Here is a 25,064-nt window from a genome sequence, read left to right as displayed (position 1 = left end):
GCAATCATGTCTTCTTCAAGAAGCCCCCAAGCAACCCCTTCAACCCCCCCTCGCCGCTCCTCTTCTTGTCCCCCGTCCGAGCCCCCCTCCTCTCCGTCTCGCTCCTCCTCGCTCTCGGCCGCTCGTCGCCATACGCCTTGGCCCGCGCGCGGTCAGACTGCACCCGCCGGCTGATCGGCCGCTCGCCCTTGTCCGACCCAGGCGCCACGCGGCGATTGCGGTTCGGCCGCTCGTCGAGGATGGACACGCGTCGCGTGCGCCGGTCGCGGTGCTCCGAGCCCGAGCTCATGCCCAGCACGCCCGCGGCCTCGTCGGTGTGGTACGCAGGCGAGTCCAAGTCCATGGGCTCTGCCTCGTCGACATCGGGCGCGTCGCGCTGTCGCTCGACCTCCATCGTTGCCGTCTCCATCGTCGCGACCGACTTTGGCGCTGCGGGTGGCGGGGGCAGAGGCGGGTCGTAGACCGGGGGCGGCATGGGCACGTCTCTGCCGCCGGCAGCTTCGTGCTCGCGTGCGCGTTGGGCTCTGCGTTCTTCTTTTTGCCGGTAGTATTCTGCTTCCTCTTCTGCCGACTTGAATCGGTGGTGGTTGCCGTGTGAGTGCCGGCGACTGTGGTGAGGCCGCTCTCGGCTCTCGTTCGACGAGTGGTTGCTGCTGGAGTGGTACTCCATCTCCTTGCGCAACACTTTGGTAGGCGTGTCAACGACCTCGACGGCCTCGGCTCGAGCACGAGACTTGGGCGTGACCGACTTCGATGGCGGAGTCGCCTCTGTCTTTCGCCCAAAGAGGCCTCCCAGAAAGCTGCCGCGTTTGGGTGTTGGCGGCGGCGGCTCCCGAGTGCTCAAGCGGCGTCGAGGTGTTGTGCGCGGTGACTCTCTGACCTCAGGTGCAGGGCTGGCCGAATCCTCCTCTTCGGCTGCGCGCCGTGCTGCATCACGAGGGACCTCGACCTCTCTCCTGCGAGGCTTGGCCGCCTCGACCATCTCTCTCTCCCTCTCTGCGCGCCGCTGTCTTCTAGCTTTCTGTGCCTCCTCTTCATCACGTGACGCTTGCTCTGCTTTCTCCCTCTCCAGCCGCCTTGCGTCCTTCTCGGCCTCGTGGCGTTGGCGTCTCTTTTCGTGCCGAATGCGCCTTGCCTCCTCATCTTGTCCTGACCTGTCTGCTCCCTGTTGTTTGAGCTGCCCGTTAGCAGCCTGCTTCTCTGCCCTACGCTGCTCTTCCTCTGCCAGCTTTGCTGCTCGTCGTTGCTCGCGACGCTGTTGTCGTTGTGTCTCCTCCTCTTGAGCCCGAGCTGCAGCTTCTGCTTCCGCCAACTTCGCTGCCCTTCGCTGCTCGCGACGCAGCTCTCGCTGTGCTTCCTCTTCTTCCTGGAGCTTGGCGGCCGCCTCTGCTTCTGCCAGCTTCGCCACACGACGTTGCTCGTGGCGTCTCTGTCTCTGCACTTCCTCCTCTTGCTGGACTCTTGCAGCTTCTTCTGCAGCTAGCCGTTCTTTCTCCGCGCGACGAGCTCTCCGCCGCTTCTCACGCTCGGCGTCTTCATCTAGTACAGGCTCGGCGGCGCGTCGCTTATGTTTGTCTTCGCTTCTGGGTTCACGGCGAGCGCGTTCAGCTGGGTACTCCAGAGGATACTCGGGATACGCTGGCTCTCGACTGTCGTGGCGCCGGTGAGACCGATGCTCTGGGTACGAAAGCTCTCTGGCGGGGCTACTCCTTGCCTCGAGCTCCCGGGTTCTTGGCTGGCGTTTGACGTCGCGATCTGTTGTGCTTTCGCGGCGTGTTGTGCTGTTGCGACGCTTGTGCTTTGGAGATGGAGGAACATCATCGGCTGCAAGCACAGCCGCGGCGGGGAGGACTGGCCTCTCTTTTGCGCCTGCGTCGCTCTCACGTCTGCGATGTGAGCGGTGCTTGCCTTCATGACGGGAGTGGGAATGCCTGCGCAGGCGTTTGTCATGTGGTACATCGGCGAAGTCTCGTGTCTTCGGAGAATGGTCGGTGGTAGACTCGGGCGCAGCTGAAGGCTGAACGGGTGCAATGACTGACTCGGGTAGTTTTTGAGGAAGTGATTCCTCGGTAAGTCCTCGAGACGTCTCTTCTTCAGCGAAAGGAATTGCACGTACTTCAGCCTCCTCAGCAGCAGGTGCTGCAACAAGGGACTCCTCGACAAGAGGTTCCTGCACGTCAGGCTCCTCCGCGACCGGCTCCTCGATAATCGGATCCACAGCGGCAAACTCATCTGCAGCAACGTCATCTTCAGTAACAGACACTTCTGCATCAGGAGGTGCTTCAAGGGTCCTGTCAACGGCCGGCTCATCATTGACGGGCTCAATAGCAGCTAGCTCTTCGATGGTGACTTCAGTGGCTGCATCCTCGATGATCGCGACCTCACTAGCAACGAGTTCGGGAGGAGTAGATTCTTCGGCGGCTGCTTCAGCAATAGCTTCCTTGACGGGCGCTGTTGCAGGCTCAACAACAGTGTCCTCGACAGGCACGCAGTCGACGACGGACTCCGGTTCAGCAACTGGTTCCGGGACTGAATGCGAGACGGCTTCCTCAGTAACAGGTTCGACAGGGGCTGGTTCGACAGGGGCTGGTTCGACAGAGGCTGGTTCGACAGGGGCTGGCGCGGGTGCAGCTTCTTCGACAGGGTCCTCTTCAGCCGCAGGTGTAACAGCCGCAACACCATCAGCAACAGGCTCCTGAACACTTGGTTCCTCAGTTTCCGGATCAGGAGCCTCTACCGCAACGGCTTCAGAAAGGGTCGGTTCTGGAGAAGCACTTTCCACGGCTTCAGAAGGTGCGGAGTCTGTTGCTGGGAGTTCGACAGGTGCTGCCATCTCAACTACCTCATCAGAGGCAGGCTCAGCAGGATTGGCTTCCTCGGTGACTGCCTCGTCAAGCGTCGGTTGGTCAGCAGGCTTGACAGGGGCTGACTCTACAACCGCAGCTATCTCTTCAACAGGTGGGACAGCTTCTACAGCCTCAGCCTCTACGGTGTTTTCCATAAGTACAATCTCCACGGGTTCAGCGGCGGGCTCAACGGATGTCTCTTCTGTCGTCTCTGGAGGTACGGCTTCCGTCGGCTCGGAGTCTGACACCGTAATAGCAGCTGGCCCATCCCCAAAGGCTTCACTGCCAGCTTCTGGTGCTGTATGCGACGGCTCCGTTGTAGGCTCGACCTCTTTCGGAATCCCTACTTCACTCGCTTCCGCTGGCGGCTCGGCTGCCTCAGACACTTCTGTTGCAACAGGACCAGCGGCCTCTTCTGCCGCAGGTGTTGGTGGTTCGGCTGCAGCGTCAGCGGCTAGGGTCGGTGTCGAAACCTCTGAAGGTGTAATGTCTGCTGCACCATCATCGCTTAGCGTGGCTTGCGAAGAGGTAACATAATTTGCCTCTGACTTGACTTCTGGACTCTCTAGCTGAGCGTCCTCTGCTGCAGTATCTTCAGAGACAGACTCCGGAAGTGCTTCGGCCGGAGCATCAGGCTTCGAGGCTTCATCAACCACGTCTTGCTCAGCGACAGCATTAATTTCAGGCTCATCGATAGGAGCTGCTTCAGGTGCTGCGTGCACAGGTACCGCGGACGTTTGCTGGTCGACGTCTGCAGCTGGAGTCGCCTCACTCTTGACCAAGTCACTGGGCTCGGATGGCGAGTCTGTGGTGGCGCTTGCGCTATCATAGTCGCCTACTGACTGTTCTGCTGTAGGTACGTCCGTGGATGGGGCAGTCGAGGCTTCTGTGTTTACCTCCGGTGTTGGCCCGGCCTGCTCTTGTGAATCATCAGGTACGGTTTGGCTCTCGGTGACTGGCTCCACTACGGGGTCTTCAGGTGCTTTGATTGCATGAGGTTCGTGTGCTACCTCTTCGGTCTTTTCTTCGACAGGATTAGGGACTGCTTCTGTTACTGCCTCCTCTTCTTTGGATGGTTCCTTGGCTGCGGACCCAGAGACTGTCTCGGGCTCAGCTGTAGGCGCTTGTTCTTGAACGGCATCAGTTGCGGAAGAAGACTCAACCGAGCTCGCAACTTCCGATACCGCATCCTCAGATGCTGGTGAGTCAATTGGTTCAGAATCAGCGACCACCTCGGTTGGCGACGCAGCATCTTCAGTCGCGGATGCATTATCGGTCGCAGACGCATCCTCTGGTGCCTCTGCTGGCGCTTCTACAGTCTGCTGTGAATCTGGACTGGCTTCCGGCGTAGGTTCAAGTTCTTTGACTTGATCTACAGGCTGCACTTCGCTCGCGATTGCTTCGGTGATCTGCTGATCAAGCTCTGCATCTGCAACACACGGCGCTGATACAATATCCCCAGCAACCGACGTGTCGTTCGAGTCAGTCGACTCTGAAGATTCAGTCGAGATTATGCTTACTTCCCCATGAGGCTGTTCTAATTCTTCAGCATCAGAGGGCTCAGCAGGCGGCTCAGTAACTGCAGCATCTGTTGTTGCTTCTGTAAGCGCTGTGGGTGCTTGCACAGTGCTCTCTTCAGCGTTCTCTGTCGTTGCTTCAGATGTGGCGTCCTGTGGCGCATCTGTCGATGCATCAGTGATCGTGTGTTGTGTCGAGTCAACAGCTTCAGTGATGTCTTCTGTCGCCTGTTTGACCTCAGTCTCCGTCTTTTGTATCTCAGCTGCAACATTGTTCTCCGCCTCCGCACAAACAGTGGGGTCGGTTTCGGCCCCTAATACAACCACGGGTTCTTCTGTGCTGGCTGCGTCGTCAGTGGGATTCGGTGCTTCTGCTTCTGGTGTAGCTCCATCAGCAGCTGGTGCATCTTGTTCAGCAAGAGCTGGCTCATCCGGCGCGATCTCGGGCCCTGAGTTGTCCGGCTCTTTCTCCAGCGCGCAAAGGGCTTTCAGGGCTGCAGCCACCAGTACAGGGTTTGGTGGAGCTTCAACTTCTTCCACAGGTTCGGGCTCCTTTGCAATCTCTTCCACAGGTTTCTCTGTTGTATTCTCTACGACCAGAGAACCATCGGTCGTGTTTGTAATTGAGCTCGCATTATCGTCTTGTTCTTGGGCAGATCCTGCAACGTCGCTCGGTAATACAGCCGTCTCCGCGGTCACGGTAGAAGATTCTTCAACAGCATCAACGCCAGCCTCATCAGCAGCTTCATGGCCGGCTACTTCGACCACGGGTGCAGCAATATTGACAGCTGCACTAGTCTCGGACTCAGTAGTCGACTCGTTGCTAGCCTCACTTTCGCTGTCAGTTTCGCTCATTGGATCCTCAGAATTGACTGTTCCTTCCTGAGCATCAGTTGCCGCTGGTGCTGGCTCAGCTGCAGGTTCGTCCTTCTTTGCTCCATCACTTGACTTCACAACAGCGGTTTCTACGGGCTCGGTGGAGGTCGCTGCGGTACCTGTAGCATCAGGTTTGGATGCCTCGCTTGAGACAGAAGATGCAGTATCGTTTGGATCCTGATCCGCGCTAGATGATGCCGGGTCTGACGCTTGTGATGCGGACGGTTCAGGCATGTCTTGGGACGCTTGGTCGTCGCCCTGAGGAGATTCGGATGTAGCAACTGAGTCACGTCAGCTGCGGCTTTGCGACAATGTCGACGCGCAAGGCGCGCTTGATCACATAGCAGGTGGAGTCTGCGGTTCGGGGCAACGGAGGGAAAATCGAAAAACGCGACAAGCAACACTGGTAGCGAAGGCTTCAACGCCACCACCGTCGCTGCTGGAACCACGTATGTTGCACAGTCTGGTTCATTCGCAGATGCACTGCAGCCCGAATAATGGCTCAACATGATTGCACGTGGTGATAAGCCAACTGATGATGTCGAATGCGGGGCAGCCAATCAGAGGCCGCCAGCATGCTGGAGGGTGCGCAGTGATGCAGGCTCCATCACTTCGTCATACTTAATCACCATACATTTGCGATTGAGAAAGAGTGGAAATAATGCTGAAGCGGTGGAAAAGAGAACGTACCTGGCGCCGGTGTAGCTCCTTCTTGAACCTCTACTGGCTCATCAGGCTCAACGGAGACTGCCGCATTTTGTGTCTCAGCCTGTGCTGGACCTTCGTCGCTCAATACTTCTGACTCCGTCTTTTTGGAGGATTCATCATCAGCTGTGACGGGGGCACTCTGCTCAAATTTGGTCTCAGAGATCTCTGAAGGCTCGTCTGCATCGCTGTCCCACTCGTTGTGGCTCTCCTCGTCGCTGTCGTGATCGTCATTTTCGATGGCTTGTGAAGGTGCAGGTGTGAATGCTGATTCGGCAGAGGTTGTGTCTGCCTCTGGGAGTGCATTTGAAGGATCCGTAGATACAGCGGTAAGGGCCACTTCTTCTTCGTCAGGTTGTTCGGTAACATCAGCCACGGCTGGGTCCATGCTCTTGCCGTCGCTATCGTCAGGCGCATCTGCTGCAGACACTCCTTGCGGCGGCGGCGTGTCTTTGGTGGTTGCATTCATCATCTCTTCTTCATTCGTTGCTAGCGTCACGTCCTCTGGCGGCACATGGTCGTTTCTAGTTTCTGACGGGCTACCCGCAGCCGGAGCTGGTGGCGATGCGATGATTTCGGCGTCCATAGGCGTTGCATCCTCGATAGTGGAGTTTTCATTCTGTTCAGACTCGACAGAGGTCGCCTCGCTTTCGACAAAGCTTACGTCGGTGCTTTCGGAAGTGGAAGGGTCCTCGTCATCTTCACCTGCGGCCTCACTTTCGCTCGCTTCCGCTGGGTGCTCAACGATTGCATCTGCAACAGTATCGGTGGCAACAACCTCGGGGGTAGCCTCTGCTTCCTCTGCAGATGCTACCCCTACAGCTTCTGTAGATTCAGGGCTGATAGTATCGTTTTTCGGAGTCAGTTCAAGAGTGGGCGCCGACTCCGTATCAGCAGATGGTGACTGATCGTCCTTGGCGTCCTCTATCGACGACTCCTTTGCGGTCTCGCCTGGGGATGCTTTCAGTTCTACCAGTATTGGGTCTGTGCCTGGTGATTCCTCCGCAGCTGGTTCTGTAGGTGCAGGACCGGCCTCGTCTGCGGTTCCCGTAGTTGACGGGAGTTCTCCGACGTTCGTGACAGCTTCGGCTGCGGGGGTTTCTTCAACTGTAGGTGTATCTTCAACTGCAGATACCTCTTCGATCGCAGATGTGTCTCCATCCGTGGAATGGTCGACCGCAGGTACCGCTTCTACGGCAGGCGCCTCTTCAGCGACAGATGTCTCCTCAGCAGCATCAACCGCAGTCGCTGCAACAGCTGGCGGCACCTCTTCAGTCTTGGCTATCTCTTCAACCACAGGGGTCTCTTCCACTGGAGGAGGATCATTCGACGCTTCGACTTCAGCTGGTTCTTCCACCGCGAGCGTTTCTGAGACTGCAGGCGGCTCTTTGGTGGGAGGCTCGACACCAGGTGCCCGTGGCTCTTCCACAGTAGGCTCTGCGCTGGAGACAGGGGCTATTTCGGTGGCGGGCTCGGCGAGTGCGACTTGTTCGGTTGACGGTACCTCTGCTTTGACAGGCTCTGCGTCAGTGAGGGACTCAGCCTCGGTCTCGATCGTCTCTGTCGCAACTGGAACACTCTCCACAGCTTCACCAGCTCTGGCAGGCGCGTCTGTAGCGACAGGCTCTTCGGTAGCCGACTCCGCAAGGACTGCATCTAGCGCTGTGGCAGGCTCTGACTCCGCTGAAGGTACATCTTCGATAGCCGGCTCGGGCGTCTCGGCAGAGTCTGCGGTAACGACGCTTCGTGCAGCCTCAGACGGTACCTCTTCTTCCCCTGTAATCGCTCTATCCTCGACTTGAGAAGTGGGGTCCTCGTTACTTTCCTGCCTGCCCTTCTTGTCGTGCTTCTTGCGCTTGCGCTCTTCCGCCTTACTGGTCTTCTTCTTAGACGAGCTGGAATGCTCATCCTTGGAGGACGCGTGTTTGTCGTCTTTCGGAATTGATGGAATTGCCAGGAATGAGCCACGGCGTTCTTTCTTCTTCGTTTTATCCGGCTTCTTCTCATCCTTGGGCGATGGCGGCGATGGCGGCGGTGCTGGGTCTCTAATGCGAACAAATGCGTTAGGTTTGCCTTTCCCAATGACCTTCAGTTTCCTCTTGTCATCTTTCTTCTTCTTGCCGATGCTTGCAGAGTCTGTTTCTTTCGTGTCAGGAGCAAAACGTACAGACTTCTCTTCGTGAGGTTTAGGGGACTCGGGCTCTTGAGCTGCCTGCTCGGACTCACCACTCTTCTCACCATCGTCGACAACGGATACTGGCGCAACGTCTCCAGGTGGAGCGGGCGGCGGAGGCGGGGGCGGGGGCGCCGGTTCGCTTTCTGGTGCTGTTTCGGCCGCTGGTTCCGCACGGCTTTCCTCGATAGACGGCGCCTCGAATGGGACCTCGACAACAGGGACTTCTGTGCCTTCCGATTCTTCTGGCTTTGGCTCATCCTGGGCAGTGGGCACTTGTTCTGCTGGGGCGGCTGGCGGTTCGTCCTCGACGTCAGCAACAGCGGGCTCAGCTTCAGCTTCGGGAACTTCACTACTCGAGGGAGCCTCATCTGCTGGTGCGCTTGGAACAGGATCTGCTGGCGGCGCCTCGGCTGGAGGTGATTCTTTCTTCGCTGGTGCCGAGGGTTCCTCGGTCCCTGCAGCAGGCAGTTCTGGTGCTTCGGGCAGTGCACCTGACATGAGAGGTGTACCTCCTTCGTCTGAGCTAGGTTAAGGGAGAATGTATGAGGATAAGACTGATCATACCAGATCCTTCGCCTTCCTCACTCTCACGTTCTCCATATCCATAGCCGGCACCAGGGTATCTGTACGAGTAGGACGTTGTCGGCGTCAATCGCCTGACGGCCGGCTGCTGTGTAGTGGTTTTGTAGTAGGCTGAGCCTCCTGTGCTGGCGCCCGTGTATGGATTGATCCATGGCGAGTAGGAAACGGTAAACCCGGGCCCGGCCATGGTCGGACAGACCGGCTAGCGCAATCTCTCAAGATCCAAAGATTCGACAAGTACAAGTTGTGCTACGTGCTATATTTGATATCTTCTCCGATGCATTGCGGTGTAAAGCAAGCGGCAAATACGGAATGGCGACATGAGATGTGGGGTGAGTAGATCAGACTGCGGAGAGACAAATAGAAAGCGGATCACTTGTAGCAGCACCACGAATTTGTGGAGGCGCGTTGTGCGTGGCTCGAAGGCAGTAATTTGAAACAGAGCGCTCCAATTGACGAAGCAGAGGTGCAGGACAACGTCACAGGACAGGTTCCGGTAAGAAGCTGAGATATGCAACCAAATGTCGCGCAAGTTGTCGAAATTCAAAGTGGCCTGCCACCCTAGCCAGCCTCACGCTGGCAGCACACGGACGCATGTTGGGAAGACGAGCTTGGCCTGTGCTTGCGATTGGACCACGTAGGAACGTATCGTTCGCTGAACTTGAGAGAATTTGAGCCCGAGAGGTGGGTTCATTCGTCGGAGAGAGGCCTCAATTGGCCGAGGCCTGCTTAGCTGCCTGAGGATGCAGAAACATCGCCAACACGAATCGTGATGCAGCGTCTGCTGTAACCCACGGCGAATTTGGGCGCGGCCAGCGGACGGTTGCGCGTGTGGAGATGTGGACTTGTCGACCAATGTAGCGAGCCACCGGAGCTCCATATTGGCAGCCCAAAGAACAGTGGCGATGCAGGGACGCGCAGAGAAATGCGACGGCTAGAAGCTAAAGGGCGATGGTGTTGATGGAGAAGTGTGACGTGTTATGTGGGCGCGCCGCACTAGGCGCTGCATACAGCTAGCACTGGGTGTCCTCGATTCATCTATCGAGGCATCGACGAGGGCCTTCCCGCCGAGTCGTTTCGTTCTACCACCTGTCTGCTGCACGACGTGGGACAATGAGGGAGCAGGTGCCCGCTGACACACCCGGACACTTGCCTGTGCAACGACACTGATCAATCGTAGGCGGTGCTGGGATTTATGGCACTGCTGTGATCTTTCTCATCTCGACTGTCGTGTCGATGACGTGCAGCCCGTGATTGCGGCGTGGGATATCGCAGCGGCTATCGAGGGTAAACTGGGAGGTTTCGTGAGCGAATACTGAGTGAGTACGTGTCCAGCCATGATTGCATAAGTTACAACATCGCCACGGCGAAGACCTGCGATGTTGCCCAACGTTCCGGAGATAGCGAGTGCAGTCGATTTCTCGGCGAATGGTGGAGTTCAGTTGATTGAGACCATCTGAGCTATGTATGTTTTACATGAGGGGATCCCGGCTCTTGAAATGGTGGTATCAAGGAGTGCTGACTTGATCCGCACACAATCCCGATGTTCCACGTCTAGCTCCTCCATACTCTTTCTGCTGTTAGATCCTGTCGCTTTGCTGGCTTTGCTGGCTTTGGATGCTTCGACCCTTCAGCTGCCTCGTTGAAACCTTGACTGCGGAATGACTCTCGAAGGTTCCCCAACACTTTCCTTACACCCGCGCTGCCCTGTTCCCCCACTTTCCTCGTTATTGTAGTTTTCTTCTGTTGTACTTTCACCTCTAGCTTCGAGAAGTCGTTAATCAAGCAAAGACTGGCGTTCTGCCATGCATCGGCAACACACGACCCGCAATGCTCGCCCCTCTTATGACTCGGCCTGCTGATGTTGTTCATGCCGACGTAGATCCTGTTCTCTCTCGGTGTTGGACGACCGAGGGCACACCAGGAGTAGTAGTGCATCGTCGGTATTGTGCCCTCTGCTGGGTGGAGCCATATCGCTGGTGTGTCGTTGTCAACATCCCACTTGACCAGTCTGACAGCAGCGTTCCTTGATTTCGAAGATGGGTTGAAGCTATTGGGGGCACTCATCACAGCATCTAGAGCCTGGGATCGTGCGTGTGGGTTCTTCGCGTGTCTCTTGAGGATGGCGTGAAGCACAGTCGCTTCGACATGGCCAGCAGACGGCTTGCTCGACATCATGTCGATTTTTGGGAAGAGTTTCCTGAGCTCCACTTTGTTCAACCAGGCGTTGCAGCCTATCCTGCGTTATTCCCGGGCTTCAGAGCACCAAAGGCGGCAGTTTTTCGAGATATCGAGGGACATTCCTATGAAGATCACATACTGTCAAGTGTTGAATTGGAGTGTCAGGAATTTCGTGTACCACGCAGAGAAGAACTGTGAATGCGATATCACTGTTAGCCACTCATGGACGCCCTGTGCAGACACCGCCCCTCGAGCCATGGTTGACCGACCCAACATCAATCATCAACCAGAAATCTTGCCGCAGGGTCCAATGCACTCAGTCATCACTCGAGAATCTCTCTCAGCTGTCGCAGCTGCCAGGGTCGGCGCCAGTTCGTCTAGCGTTGTGGTGGTGATGAGCAGGAAGGGCACGATGCTTGACCGCGTTATATTTTCCTCTCCCCAGCTACCGTCCTCTCTCACCTCTCACTTACCGCAGCCATGAGTGTACCCGCAGCCACACAAGCAGATGCTGAATTCATCATAAAACCCCTTACGTTTCTTAGACCCTTGACTAGCTCTAATGGCCCTCTAGGCACCACTGACAGACAGCTGCAGCTCAATGGGCTGACTACACGGCCACCGCAGCACTGAAATGTGCTCTGGATGAGAAGCTGCGAATGTCCCACGATCAAATCAGCGCGGGCGCTCAGCGACCCCTCGAAGGACTCCAGTCAAACCACGGGCTTCACCAAGTATGGTTCAAAAGCCTCTTACAGGTCCTACGTCTGCCCCCCGCGCTGCCTGGGTCAACCCCAGCGGTTTCAACGCCGCCAACCATCAGGAGCGTGAGTGGACCAACACTCATACAATTAGCTGAATGCCTCCACGGTGAGCTGTGCAGTCTCCGAGGCTGTCAAATATCGACCAGCATGGAATATTTCAAATGTGGTCAGCAAATATAGTCAGTAAATATAGTTGTAGATCGTCAATGAAGCACGAACCAGTCCACACCCACCGTCCACTTCTCTCCACCCACATCGAGTTCCCAGGTCGGCGCTCTGATACCAACGATACTTCCTATCCTGATCTTGACTCCAGCAGAGCCCCTCGATCCTCCATGTCCAGCTAGTAGAACCCTCATTCCCTGCCCCACTTCCAAGCTCTCCGCTCTCGACGCATCATACATGCCCGTCTCCGTCTCTCCCACCACAAACGTCGTACCTCCCAGCCAGCACTCGAGCGCTTCTACATCGCCCCCTCCTAGTTCCGAGACCCTGATCTTCACCCTCACCCCATCCTCCCGTTCCCTTCCCCAGACTATTCCCGCTCCCGGCCCCTGTTGCGCAGTCTCTATTATCCAGGCTTGCACGCTGGACGCGAGGCCGTTGGAGAGGTATTTCTGTGCCTTTCGCGAGGGGGAGAATATCTCTGGGAGCGGAGTGCAGGGTTTGCTGGGCGAGCGCGGGACGGGGAGGAGGAAGTGTGGTCGTGTTGTCGTTGGAGTACTCCCGCTAGTCACGGAGGTCATATTCATGGTCACACTTGCGGGCGGCATGTGCAAGGTAGTGTTCGGACAGAAGGGGAGCGGTGTCTGTGCTGCTGGAAGCCTGAAGCGGTGCGATGCAATGCCCAATGGCATTTGTGGGGCTAGATGCTGCTGGGGAGGTGACGAAGGTGATGTGCGTCTCCTCTTCGCTCTCTGCACACTCTCGAAGAGTAGCTCGTCCTCGTCTTCGCTGTCTTCTCCGCCATCTTCCTCTTCTGAAGCAAGCTGCTCGATGCTCTGTACAACACCAGATGCACCAAATTCATCCGCGGCCCGCGATGGACTCGATACGCTCTCCTCAATACTCTCTACCCTCTCGTATTTCCTCGCTTTAGGCCGCGGCGTCACGTCGTACTCTGGCAAGCTTGAGCTGGGTGACTCGACACGGTCTGACGCGTGAGGCGCCACGGATATGCCGGAGATACCATCGTCTGCATGTGCTCGCGCTGGCGCAGCCACAAATCGTTTCGCAGGCGTGATCTTCTTGAATTGCAACTCGGGAGTATGCGCAATGATCGCATGACGTAGATTCGATTTCGGCTTCTGTTTGGGTGTTTGTGTTGGAGGTGCAGGCGCTATGAAGCGGTGAGGTGACGGCTTCTGTAGCGGCATTGTGAGCGCGACATTGGTGTGTGGGGGACCAAGTGCGGCGGGCGACGCGTCGGCATGGTGGCGTTGGGAGGGTGGGGAAATGGACGGCGCGATGGAGCGGGAAGGAACGCGTTGGCATGTTGGCGCTAATGACGTGACGTCAGATATCGAAGCTGCGCTGAATGCTCCGAACGAGGTTGATTACTTTCTATACATTGAGTTCCTCCAGAAATCCGACCATCAATCAGAATTTGACACGAACACCGGCTCCAAGGACTCAGCGGTATCACAAGCACCATGGAGCTCCAGGTCCACACACCATCGCATGCTTACCATTGTACCTCTACTTACAATCTTCCATGAACCGTTTATCGAAGCTAAGCTTCGTCGCGACCGTCCACCATAAACACGCGTCGGTACATGACTGAAGCCAGCCGGATTCTGCAGCGACGTGGCTCGCGCCACATCAAGCTCTTCTGGCATGGTCCTATCCCCGGTGACTAGCGACGTCGTTGAGCTGTTCGAACATGTCCGCGTACTTGTCGATCCTTGGCAACTTCAGCACGGTCAACCATTGCATTCCCTCGTGGGTGCCGTCGCGGGCTTCCTTGAGAACGTCTTGCTCCACCTCCATGTCGTCAACTCGGGCCATCAGGTCATCATGTCCCTTGGCCCACTCCGACCGCTGCAGCTTCTGGCGCTGGAGCTCGTCGTCCAGATCTCGAGATACCTGTTTCAGTCAATAATCTCCTGGAATCTCCTGGAATCTCCTGGTCCTTCGAGTTCTGCAACCCTGGCAAAGATAACCTACAACCTGCTAAGATGTGCCACCGTCGCTGTCTGCCAAGGTGAGCAGGTTCATCCTGGAGCTAGCGGCAGTACGCCTAGTCAAATCCGTGACTGCAACTCGACTGCTGTAGGCCTTTGGGCGGAATGATGTCCTCTTAATCGAAGGCACTACCTAGGGATGCCGGCGCTGTAGGTCTGAGAAGTAAGCTCACATACTAGGTGAGGCGGAGGTGAGGATGAAACTTTCCTCTTCGGCGGACTATGGAGGTTTTCATAGAACGTCTTGTGGAGATTTAGACTAGTTCTTCGAGACAGACTCGCAACGCGCGCGCGGTCGTTAATCATGTTCTTAGCCGCCGCATTGAGTTCATATTACATTTGGCCATTTTTTGCTACAACAGTTCAGAATCCCTTTCGCGGTGATCGGCAATCTCTTTCACCAGGCGTTGGATGTGGCAGTCGCATTTTGCGGGTTGTTCAGGCGTAGCGAGCTCGTGATCAGCATCAGGACCGACAGAATCAAGAACCTAGCAGACAGCGGGCTTAAGATCGCCCATCATGCCAGGCCGGAAGAAACTGGATGATTATCATTATTTCCCATCTGTTACGTACCTGTCCAACATCCCAATGCTAACCATAATCTGATAACGCCACGCCATGCAATTGCGAACAGGATATCGCGAAGTTGCTTTTCATGCACAATTGTGTCATAACGCCGTGTCAGCCGTAATATGTCCTTTCCACAGCATCAATTCTCTCGTCAAGAAGAGTCTTCACTCTCCTCCGCGATGCTGTACATCCCACTGCTCGTGTCGCTGCTCGATGGCCGTCTCCTCGGTCTTGGCCGTACCGGTAGAATCAGGTTCATAGGAGCTGGAAGATCCGGGTCCATATCCTACGTGGACCGTGTCTTCTTGATGATGAACACACCAACCTCGACGCCCTTCTTTGGACCTCCGCCAAGATACTCGCGCTTCGAGACGCCGTTCAGTACTTCCTCGATCAGGTGCGCACTCGTCATCTCAGTACTAGTGGGAAGTCGAGACGCCTTCCGGAAGTACTTCGTGACCACCTCACGGACCCTGGGCTTCTCCTGCTTAATCCACCAGTCGTCCGCCCATGCCGATCGCTCGAGCACCATCTCTTCCTTCGAGGCGTGGATCAGCTCGTAGGTCGCTTGCTGCTCGTTGATGCTCCTCCGACTCGAGCCACTGCCGTTCAACTTTGTACAGAACTGCTCGACGTGCGCCACCATTTGATCGTACTCGTCTAAGTAATCCACTGAGGTCATGGTGCCGAGATTCTTCCCGAGGTCGGATGTCAGGTCATGGATGATTGTCACCGTCCGCAGCAGCGGATCCAGAATTGGCCCAAGGTACTCCTTCATGAACGTCCGTCCACCGGTCCGCGTGGGATATACGAACAAAAGCGTCCCGTTGTCAGGCGAAAGCTCTACCAGCCGATCGTACAGCAGCGACCGCCCCTGGGAAGCAAACATCTCGGCGTACTCGTTGTAGTTAGTGGGAGGTATGTATCGCTCGACTAGCGAGATGTTGATGCTGCCTGGAGGGACGACCGGTTGCGGAGACGGGGGCAAGAGTTTCGAATCGAGCTGGTAGTCGGGGATGGCGACGGCGCTGTCAAAGACCTTCGAGGTGAAGTACTCTTCCCCGCCGATAACCGGACCTGGGGTCGAAGGCGGCGACTTCGGGAGATCAGAGAGCGTGAATCGACCAGGTACGGCATGGAAGACATTGATCCAGGAGGTCTGCGAGTTGGTCCTGTCGTGAATGGCTGCGATGACTTGACTGAACAGGTGACCCGTCAGCGACGGGCAGGGGAGGGCGTGCGACAGAACTCTGACTTGGGCGAGGTCTAGGGTGTCTGACTCGGTGGCTATAGGCAGTTAGCAAACGGGACGCGGGGGCGTGACAAGGGGTCTCACTGAGGATGTTCTTGATGTTCTGAACCCAAGATGCCATCCTAACCGCCTCGCTTAATTCAGCTGCGTAAGTCGGAACAACGATCGGAGCTTGCCCTGGCCCCGTCGCGCTTCCCGTGAGAGTCAGATTTGGCGATACTCCGGGCTCTGAGCTGGGTGGGGAGCCTGCACCCGCTGTCCTCACTCTCACGAGCGAGCCCCAATCGAACGTCCCCGGCTCCGACGGAGGAGTAAAGGTCGGCACCTGGTGTTCCACCTGCTTCCTGGTAGCCTTTGGGCTGGCGGCGGGAGGCCTGACGGACTTGTCAGCTTGACGGCGGAATTCCAACGGTGGGCTGAGGGCATGGAGAGGGTCTTCTGGTTTCGATAGTGGTCCGGCGCCCAGTGACGAGAACGAATACGTTGGGTGCAACGGGGGGCGATCAGGGTGGGGCGCAGCAATGCCTAGGATGTCAAACGAGGGCAAACGAAACTTGGGCGCGGTCCTGGGCAGCGTGGCAGAGGGCGGTGACACGTCAGTTGGCAGGAAGGTTCCAGCAAAGCTCAGGTCCAGGTGAGGGCAATGGTCCAGGGCGGGCGTCGCTAGAGGGTGGGGTGAGGCGGAAGGTAGCGGGAAGGGCTGTGGAAGAGAGGCATCGAAAAAGGAACATGCTGCATCCATGGGTACGTCGGCACGTCCTCTGGCTCCGAGAAAGGTAGCGCCTGTGCCCTCATCCGGTGTCGCAGGAATTGCAGGAGAGGTAAGTGCGGCTGTAGCGTACTGCTCCTGCGAGGCCATGGGTCTGGCGCCATCAGAAGGGAGCAGAGGGTCAGACATGTCCGGGGTGACAGTGACCTCGGTGGTTCTGCCGTTGGCGCTGTCGGATCGCAATCGTGGTCACGCTACTGTGGACGAGGAGGGTGACAAGGTAGAGGAGAAACGTGGCTGAAAGATGTGACAGCCGAATGGGTAAGGCCGTGACTCCACTCGCGCCTAGTCTGATCGATGCTAACGGCTGCTGAGGGGTGGAAGTATACGCCAAGACTGAAGGAGGGCAGCGGGGCGTGGCAGCGGAGAGCGTGAAGAGTCAAAGAGTCTGTGGTGTGACTAGCGGCAAACGAATGAACAGATCGCGCTGGCCCATGGGGAATGATGAGTGAGCGACTGTCTTGGGCACGAACGCGCAGAAACAGCGCACTGCGGAAGAGTGTGTGTTGTGCAGCTTGCTGCAGGAGGTGAATGGCGCGCGCCCGTTGGTCGCGGCTCGTACTGTAGTCGTTTTAGAAACAATGCGCCCGTGCACGAAAGGGTCTGCAGAAGGGCCAGACTCTGCCGCTGCACATCCTGACTTCGCAAAGTCAGGCCATGTTGCTCGATGTGGAGCGGCCGCCTCTGTCAACGTCGAGTGTCGAGTGCGAGCATGACTTGCTGCATCAATCTGTCTCTCGTGCATCGTTCACTGCCATCTTGAACGACACGTGGATCCTTGCTAATGCCGACGGACCAACGGCGAGTCACTGCGGAAGACCAGGCAAGATCCCTCGCTCATATATCTTCACTGGTACACTTGGTTGGAGACTCCTGTGACCTGAGCTTCGTACAGCTACCCGCACATGCAAGCGGTTGACTGCAGAGACTCCACCCTTCGCTGATCAGCTCGGCTCTGTGTCCCTACCACTCTGCTCAGCGTGCTAATCTTGATCTCACGATAACCACTTGTAGTCGTCCCGATTGTGTCTGCATCCGTCGAAGCGAGAGGCGTTCTTCGTGAGAGTGTGCAGCCTAAGCGTAGGTACTGCACGACCAAACCCCGGTCAATCACATCCTCCACGACCTACGGTGCTCCTGGAGTATCGTCGATTGAGATCTAGACCCACCGCTGAGGAACCTTGAGCTGCCTAGCGTTCACAATTGGTGGGTAGACAGGGCATCTGACAGCTTCCAGCACGGCATTTTCCAGTATCGGTACAGTGCGCCTTACCCGCAGTGGCATTCTTATCTGTCCGCCCTCCGTTTGCACAGCGGCAATTCGACATGCATGCCCCGCCGATGCAAATTGCATTCCGCGGCTCGACACTCGGTAGTAGGTACATGTTCGTTAGCTACTGAGCGATATGGTATTCGAAATTTCTATGCAGCCTCCTTGTGCGAGGTTGGCTGATGCATGGCTGCTGTGGCTGCAAACTTGTACTATTCTGGAGTTTCGCCTTACTGCAATAATGCTCGCGTGAATTTTGAAAACTAATCATCTGTGGAGGGCCGGAGTCTCCGCCTGTTCGACGGATGGAGGATCGAGTGGCTAGTTTTCGCGAGCAACCAACCCAAAACGAGGCTGCAACACCTTAGGGCATTCCTTTACGACTCGCTTCTGCATCTCGTGTCTATATATAGGTCCGCGTCGAGCTCGTGACGGACGTGCCCTTTTCCGAACATACCGAAAGTCCCTCAAAAGATGCCTCGTGGTGTTTCGAAATATCTCCGTGTAGACGTGGCTAGATTGGCCGGGCATTGCATCCGGACAGGTGTGGCCAATCATGACTTTGTAAGTACCGTAGATCACTTTCATTTTGAACTCGAGACTGTGGGTCTTGGCAGTCACACGCTAGCAAAAAACTGCCTCCTGCACGTTCCCGCGAGTGAACACCATTGCGCCCAATCAAACTCAGCCTCAGTAGTCGCAGCAACCCTTGGAAGTCTCATGTCCGTGATTGACTGAAGAGCTGTGTCGTGAAGCGTATACCCGAGAAAGGTAGGAAACATACAGGCAGTTGCTTTTCGTGACGGGGTGAATGTGGTCTTGCCAATGCCAAAGCTGTCACTTCATCATGACTCGAGTTGATTCGTTTTGAATACTGTGACATTGGCTTACGAGGTTCAGGAAAGTTTGAAGAAGCTCCAACGTCTACTCGGCTGAAGCGTGGAGTAAGTCAGATCATCCATAAACACCACACACCGCATCATGCACGTAAGTATCAGGCATGGCCATATCATGTACTCAAATATTTCTCGTCTGCGTCGTTGATGCGCCATATTTTCTTTTCGTCCACTTCAACCTACACTCACTGGTCCAGCACTCTCCTCGTTCAATGTCTCAATACCTCTGCCACCACTCACCATCTCGTCACAAAGTACAACCAAAGCTGACACCCGCAGATCAAAAACCCCCAAGCGGCATTGATAACAAATCACGAACTGCTGCTGCACCTACGGCAGGAAGAGTCCGAATATGCCGGCACAGATGGCACGGAGCGCGAGCGCAAAAAGCCCAAAGGGCTGGAGCACATGCTGCGCGACGGGCTTGCATATCTGCAGACGCCCGACTACAAAACCCTGGAGCTGACAGACGCACACCCCTCGCGGCCAATGACTCTGTACAAGGGGCAGCACTCGCTGTTCCGCGCGCTGGCGCCGCACTATCGACTGAACAAGGCCGAGTTCATCCAGATCTACAACTTGCGGCCCACAACGCAGGTCATGCTCGAGCTCATCATCGAGGAAGTACGGCTCCATTTCTCTCCTTTGACTTGATTGGAGTTTATGCTGACGATTCCAGGCCGGCACACGGTTCGAGGAGGCGCAGCTTACCGACATCCTCAACACCGTCCAGCGCGTGTTTGACGAAGAGGAGGCGAGTATCCCTCAGGGCGTGGAGGACCAGAAGCTGGACAAGATCGACAACAAGCTGCTGGGCGCTGCGAAGAAGAAAAAGAAGGTGAAGCGTCGGGTGCGCGAAGAGTAATGACAGTGATGAGCAGAGAGGGTTACCGGGCCAAGACAGCCAAAAGATTGTGGAGGCTTGAGCATCGTGTGCCACAATCAGCAAGGCGGACTGCGTCTCACAAGTCAATAGAACAATGGGTGAACTTTTGCAAAATTGTATGCATACGGCAGCGGGTATTCTTCCGCACCTCGTCCCCAATGCAATGCCATCGAATGATACATGAATCCAACCGTGCGCCACGCGCCCATATAGCACGACATGCTCGACGTCCAAGAAATAGAAGACAGATCGATCCCAAACGCCACCCATTTTCACATGGTCATACGTACAACAACGACATCGACGATGCACGCGTGAGTCTAGTCTTTGCTCTTCTTCTTCTTCTTCTTCTCAGTTGTGTCGTCGTTGTCGGATTTCCTCTTCTTCGAGTCCTTGGACTTCTTGGCTTCCTTTGCCGCCTTCTTTGCCTCCTTCTCTGCGCGCTTTGCGGCGCGCTCAGCTTTCCGTGCCTTCTTGGCCTCCTTCTCGGCCTTCTTTGCTGCCTTGTCACCGCCCTTGGACGCCTTGGTCTCCTCCTCAGACTCCTCGTCAGAGTCCTCGGCATCGTCGGCATCGGCGTCAGCCATGGTCTCGTCCTCATCGACCTCCTGCACCAGTTTCTTCGGCGTGGTGCCGTTGACCTTGTCAGACTTGGACTTCTTGGCGGCGGGCTCCTCGCCGGTAAGACCATCGGCGTCGGGGTTGTACTTGCGGGCCTCCTTGACGTCCCACTTCTGTCCAGAGCCGAGCGCAGTCGCGTTAGCGTTGGGGATGCTCTTGAGAGGCTTGCCCTCGAGCGCCCTCAGCCTCCTCTCAATGCCGAGACGGGCGTCGCGACCGATCTGTGACTTCTCCTCCTCGGTGGGCTCAGCACCCTTGTCCTCAGAGGTAATACCCCACGAGCTGAGAGCATCGACACGGAGACCAAGAGCGGACTTGGCAGCGAGCATACGAGCGATCTTTCCCTTATTCTTGCCAGTTGCCTGGCCAATGAGGGAGGCGTGATAGATGAGCTAGAAGATGTTAGAATGGAGAGGAGCGAATCGTGGCGCGTAGGTTTACTTACACCGTACTTGGGGGTGTCGTGCTTGGTCTTGAGTGCACGGAACAGCGCCTTCTCGGCACCGAGAATCTGGATGGTGGAACCGGGCGACTTGGCGAGGTTCATCAAGGAACCAGCGTGGGCGATCAGGCGGGCACCGACAAGCTCACCGACGAGCGCTGTCAGGTTGGGCGCTAGGGCCTGCATACGAGAGGAGAGGTATGCGCCGAGGTTCTGACGGTGCTCGGTGAGGTCAACAACCTGCTCGGCGAGAGCGCTGGTAGCCTCCAGGTCCTCCTCAGAGATTTCGGTACCCATGGAGATCTCAGCGGCAGCCTTGACGGCAGCCTCAATCTCCTCAGGCAGAATACCAGACAGATCGGCGTCCTTTGAGTTTGTGCGGAAACCCATCTTCAGGACGACCTTGGAGTAGGCGAGGTTGTCGTTCAGGATCCTGGCAAGCTCGGGGAAGTGCCATCCGTACCATTCCTTCACGCGCATGGCGTATGTGTTAAGCTGCTTGTCGAGGACGTCGAGACTGGCAATCGACTGGATGATCATGGTGTCGACTTTGTCGGGCGAGAACTTGAGCTTGTGGCGGGAGAGCGAGTGCGCAAGACCGAGGCGGGTCGAGTTCATCTCAGCGGGGACCAGATCGGGGATGAGCGAGACCATGTGCTCGCGGATGGCGCGGTAGACATCCTGGGTAGAGGAGTCAGAGATGGGCTTGATGGACAGGCCGGGGATCTGGGCGATGGAGTTGGCGAGCTTAGGATCAGCGACAGCCACTGCGCATGGTTAGCACTCCACAAGACCTCCAAATTGAGTCGCAATAGCGTACGCGATGCCTTGGTCTCGTCCTTGAGCTCCTGCAGCAGGTTGCCGAGCATGGAGCTGACCTTGCCGTCGGTGAGGGCCGCGGCTTCGTTGAGCGCAGTGACGGCGCTGTCGAACTTGGTGAACTTCTTCAGCTTCAGCGACTCGACGACGGTCGAGACATCCTTGCTGAGCTCATCACCCTTGCTGAGCAGCTTCTTGTCCTTGGACTTGAACAGAGCATAACCCGCGCTGCAATTGCGTTAGTCTCTCGTGCTGCAGCTTCTGTGCGCTCGCGGCAGCCGTACCTCGTCTCGGTAAGGATGAAGAGACCCATTTTTCCTTCTTTTATGCTCGACGTGACTGCAGTCGGGTGTCACTACTCCTTTCGAGCTAAGATTTCGCGGTGTGGGAAGACGCGATGGTTGTCGGTGCTGGTCAATTGTGCGCCGGCGTAGCTCCCATCGAATATTTTTTTGCCAAGCATTACGATGAGCTAACGCCGAAAGCGTGCAAGTGCGCCAGCGCGTCGATGAACGAATAAGGGTCTCACCAACTTCAGACCAAACAATCGCTGCGATGTATTGATGTCTGTGGAATTGTTCAGCCAACGAGGCTCATCACAATGTCTACTAGTAGTGAGCGCAAAGTGTCTGCGTCATTTGAGCGCTCTGTGAGAGGCACAACACCACGTCTCGCAGACCTAGCTTCCACCCCCGAGACGCCGCGAACACCACCCCAGCGAAACACGTCCTCGCTTTATGGCTCGCCTAGCGGCAACTACCGCACCGAAGACGAATATGTGGTGCTAGAGATTGGCTCACGATTCGTACGTGGAGGATTCCCTGGCGAAAGTGCCCCGCGATGCACCCTTCCATTTGATCCAGACAGACAGAGGCGGGTGGGTGATTACCGGCCATACGACCCAGAATACAGTCAGAAAAGACGGCGGCGGAGGAAAGGTCAGGCGTGGGGCGAGGACCAGGAGCTGTACCGCTTGGATCTGACTAAGGTCGACGTGGATCTGGTGGGTGACAAGTTCGAGCGGGCCATCAGAGAGGCGTACACGAAGTACTTCTTACTAGACTCTAAGCCACGACGCATCACACTCGCCCTGCCACCACGGTTACCGCATGTGCTTATGTCGAAGTTCCTCGATATTCTCTTCAAGAGTTTCCACGCACCAAGCATCACCCTGATGTCCAACCCCGTTCTCTCGACCGTCGCCGCTGGACTACGCTCAGCACTGGTTGTTGATATTGGTTGGGCGGAGACATTGGTTACGGCAGTCTGCGAGTATCGAGAGGTGCATGAGAAGCGGTCACTGCGAGCAGGCAGGTGGATGAGCGAGGAGATGGCTACTGTGCTGAACGCCGCGCTCGACGAAGACGCTGCGCCAGGCACTCCGAAGGCAGATATCTCGTTTGAGGAGACGGAAGAAGTTATGACACGTGTTGGCTGGTGCAAACCTATCTCAAGAGGGAACCGAAGGACCGTGTACTTCCCTGCACGTGAGGCGCCGGTGCTGGAAGAGTGGGAGGACGCTGTCGAAACGCCTCCACCTACCGTCACGATTCCGTTCTACAAGCACACTCCGCCGACCGAGCTGAAGGTGGCGCTTGCTTCGCTGGCTAAGCCGGCCGAGAGCACGTTCTTCGAACAAGAAGCACCACCGGACAAGTTCGACGACGACGAGCTGCCTATCACGCTCCTGATCTACCGTACGCTAATGGCAGTACCATTCGACGTTCGCCGTCTGTGCATGTCGCGCATCCTCATCACTGGTGGTGTCGCAAATATGCCTGGCCTGAAGACACGCATACTGCAAGAGCTGGACCTGCTGGTTCACTTACGAGGCTGGACCCCGATTAGGAACTGGGGAAGCTTCCCTGTGCTCCGCGAGGACAAACTGCGGGCCCAACAGCGCGAATCAGAGGCGAGACGGCAAGAAAGCCTACAGAAGGTGTCAGACTCGACTGCAGCGGCTCCTCCAACACCAGCTGGCCTGCAAGACCCAGAGATCGACAACATCGACATTAAGCTCGCCAATACCAGCCTCAAGAACGGACCACCACTCGAGTGCGCGACTGGAGGCACGGTCAGAGGTGTGCAGACGCTGGGTGCTTGGGCTGGAGCCAGCCTCGTCACTAACCAGAGAATACGTGGCATCGTTGAGATCGAGCGAGAACGATATCTACAGCACGGGCTGCAAGGTGCGTCAAGGGACAAAGAGGTCTCTGTGATTCCTCAACGACAGAGCATGGGGCCCGGCGTGGCACGTGGCGCAGGCGAGCGAGTGAGCTGGACGCTCGGAGTGTGGGCTTGAAATGCGCTTACTAGGGGACCCTCCATCACTCGAAAGATCAAGAGCATGATAACCAGCGGGCGTTCGCTTCGTGTTTCCAAAAACCGATATCCAATTTCAAAGCACCACGACAAACAGCAAATATTCACTGACCTGCGCAATAGCTCCTTGCTCATCTCCCGTCTTCGATTTCAGGACTATTATGCTTCGAGGACCAAGTGCACACGATCGCGACGGTCGGGGTATAGTGTTACAAAAGCACGCACAACATAGTGCAGCAGACTGTTCGTGGATGGGTACCTTGAAACTTGACCTCCCACAGTCTGCGAGAAGCACAGTCGTGACGAACGTGCGTCCGCACGCTGTTGTGTGCGTCAATCTACCTTCGCGACGCGTCGCTTCTCATCCACCGACGCGAGTTGCACCAAGAGCACTACTCTTCAATTACTTGATCCTAGCCTGCTCTCACTATGAAATGGCCATCCTGGACCCAGTTCAGCTTTTTCGCGACGTTGTTGGCCAACTCAGCGCTCAATACCAGGAGAACTTCGGCACTTAAATAGCGCAAGCTCTGGTCTTGAACGAGCTGCACCGGAACCGAACGGCATGGACCATACCATCGAACCCATTTGCCTTGAACTTGGTCCATCGGTAATGATCCAGTCGATCAATCACGATGGCAACACTCGAGCCCTCGGGCAGGTGACTTAGCAAGGCCTTTCGAGAGCCCCACCATCTCTCCAATAGGTTCAGGGGATTCGGCTTCGTTTCAGCCTGAGGTGTCAAACTTGGACATGATCTTCTCCTGTTGCTCCATGAGATCCTCGGGTAAAGTTTGCGCAAGATCAAAATCTCCAGTCGAGGGCAGGCGTACCCAAGCTTTGCTCATACGTCGGCTACAAGTTCCTCGCGCTCGGCTTCCCTCACAGCGACTGTGGTCAGTATCATGACTGTACCGTATGCCAACCCATCGAACTGCTGATCAACGGCTTTCGCCATCTCCGGCAATACCTGAAAAGTTTTGCAGGAAGTTTCCAGCATTCGTCAGTACTCTTTGTGTATCCGCCCCCATTCTCCGGACACCACTAGATTCTCACTCTATGCTCAAAATTTTTAGAGCATCAAATGTATTTGCCATGCTTTTCTGAGCCGATGTATGTGTTCTCGCGTGATCTTCCATCAAGCTCTGGATCTTCTTACTTGCAAGTTCAAGAGAGTAGTCATACACGTCGCATTGGTCCTACTCCGACTCCTGCCCACCGTCGCTGTTCGCGGTTACTAGGGTAAACACAGAAGCGCTTAGTCTTCCTTTCCGAGATCCAGTTCTCGCAGTGGGCATAGAAGCCTAGGTGATGTTAGTATGGTGGGGAAGTTGGGCTATTGAATCTCGCTCTTTGTCTGTGTCTTTGCGATTGAACTACCTGTGGA

The 25,064-nt window shown here is 56.3% G+C and overlaps 6 protein-coding genes across 6 annotated transcripts; 2 read left to right on the top strand and 4 right to left on the bottom strand.

Annotated features, from left to right (window-relative positions):
- Positions 1-9,966: 9,966 nt before the first annotated feature.
- On the bottom strand, positions 9,967-10,886 carry M421DRAFT_417781 (uncharacterized protein). Its single transcript, XM_033591583.1, has one exon. The coding sequence runs from the start codon at positions 10,875-10,877 to the stop codon at positions 10,257-10,259; it is 621 nt and encodes a 206-aa protein (XP_033451376.1). The 5' UTR covers positions 10,878-10,886; the 3' UTR covers positions 9,967-10,256.
- Positions 10,887-11,850: 964 nt separating this feature from the next.
- M421DRAFT_57065 (uncharacterized protein) lies at positions 11,851-13,023 on the bottom strand (the record flags this gene model as incomplete). The annotated part of the gene is made up of 3 exons (XM_033595464.1): positions 11,851-12,639; positions 12,703-12,767; positions 12,837-13,023. 3 exons carry the CDS (start codon positions 13,021-13,023, stop codon positions 11,851-11,853), a joined length of 1,041 nt encoding a protein of 346 aa, XP_033451375.1.
- Positions 13,024-14,686: 1,663 nt separating this feature from the next.
- On the bottom strand, positions 14,687-16,394 carry M421DRAFT_99040 (uncharacterized protein; the record flags this gene model as incomplete). The annotated part of the gene is made up of 2 exons (XM_033598696.1): positions 14,687-15,687; positions 15,737-16,394. The coding sequence occupies 2 exons, from the start codon at positions 16,392-16,394 to the stop codon at positions 14,687-14,689; spliced, it is 1,659 nt and encodes a 552-aa protein (XP_033451374.1).
- A 2,278-nt stretch (positions 16,395-18,672) lies between these two features.
- Positions 18,673-19,452, top strand: M421DRAFT_2645 (uncharacterized protein; the record flags this gene model as incomplete). The annotated part of the gene is made up of 3 exons (XM_033588718.1): positions 18,673-18,678; positions 18,867-19,211; positions 19,267-19,452. 3 exons carry the CDS (start codon positions 18,673-18,675, stop codon positions 19,450-19,452), a joined length of 537 nt encoding a protein of 178 aa, XP_033451373.1.
- Positions 19,453-19,793: 341 nt separating this feature from the next.
- M421DRAFT_90215 (Nop domain-containing protein) lies at positions 19,794-21,668 on the bottom strand (the record flags this gene model as incomplete). The annotated part of the gene is made up of 4 exons (XM_033597836.1): positions 19,794-20,486; positions 20,540-21,303; positions 21,357-21,583; positions 21,640-21,668. 4 exons carry the CDS (start codon positions 21,666-21,668, stop codon positions 19,794-19,796), a joined length of 1,713 nt encoding a protein of 570 aa, XP_033451372.1.
- Positions 21,669-21,956: 288 nt separating this feature from the next.
- Positions 21,957-23,657, top strand: M421DRAFT_56741 (actin-like ATPase domain-containing protein; the record flags this gene model as incomplete). Its single annotated transcript, XM_033595434.1, has 1 exon — positions 21,957-23,657. One exon carries the CDS (start codon positions 21,957-21,959, stop codon positions 23,655-23,657), a length of 1,701 nt encoding a protein of 566 aa, XP_033451371.1.
- Between the last annotated feature and the right edge of the window lie 1,407 nt (positions 23,658-25,064).

Source organism: Didymella exigua, assembly GCF_010094145.1.
Source record: "Didymella exigua CBS 183.55 unplaced genomic scaffold M421scaffold_6, whole genome shotgun sequence".
NCBI lineage: Eukaryota > Fungi > Ascomycota > Dothideomycetes > Pleosporales > Didymellaceae > Didymella > Didymella exigua.
The sequence above is the reverse complement of the archived record's forward strand: the minus strand, read 5'-3'. Positions and strand labels throughout refer to the sequence as shown.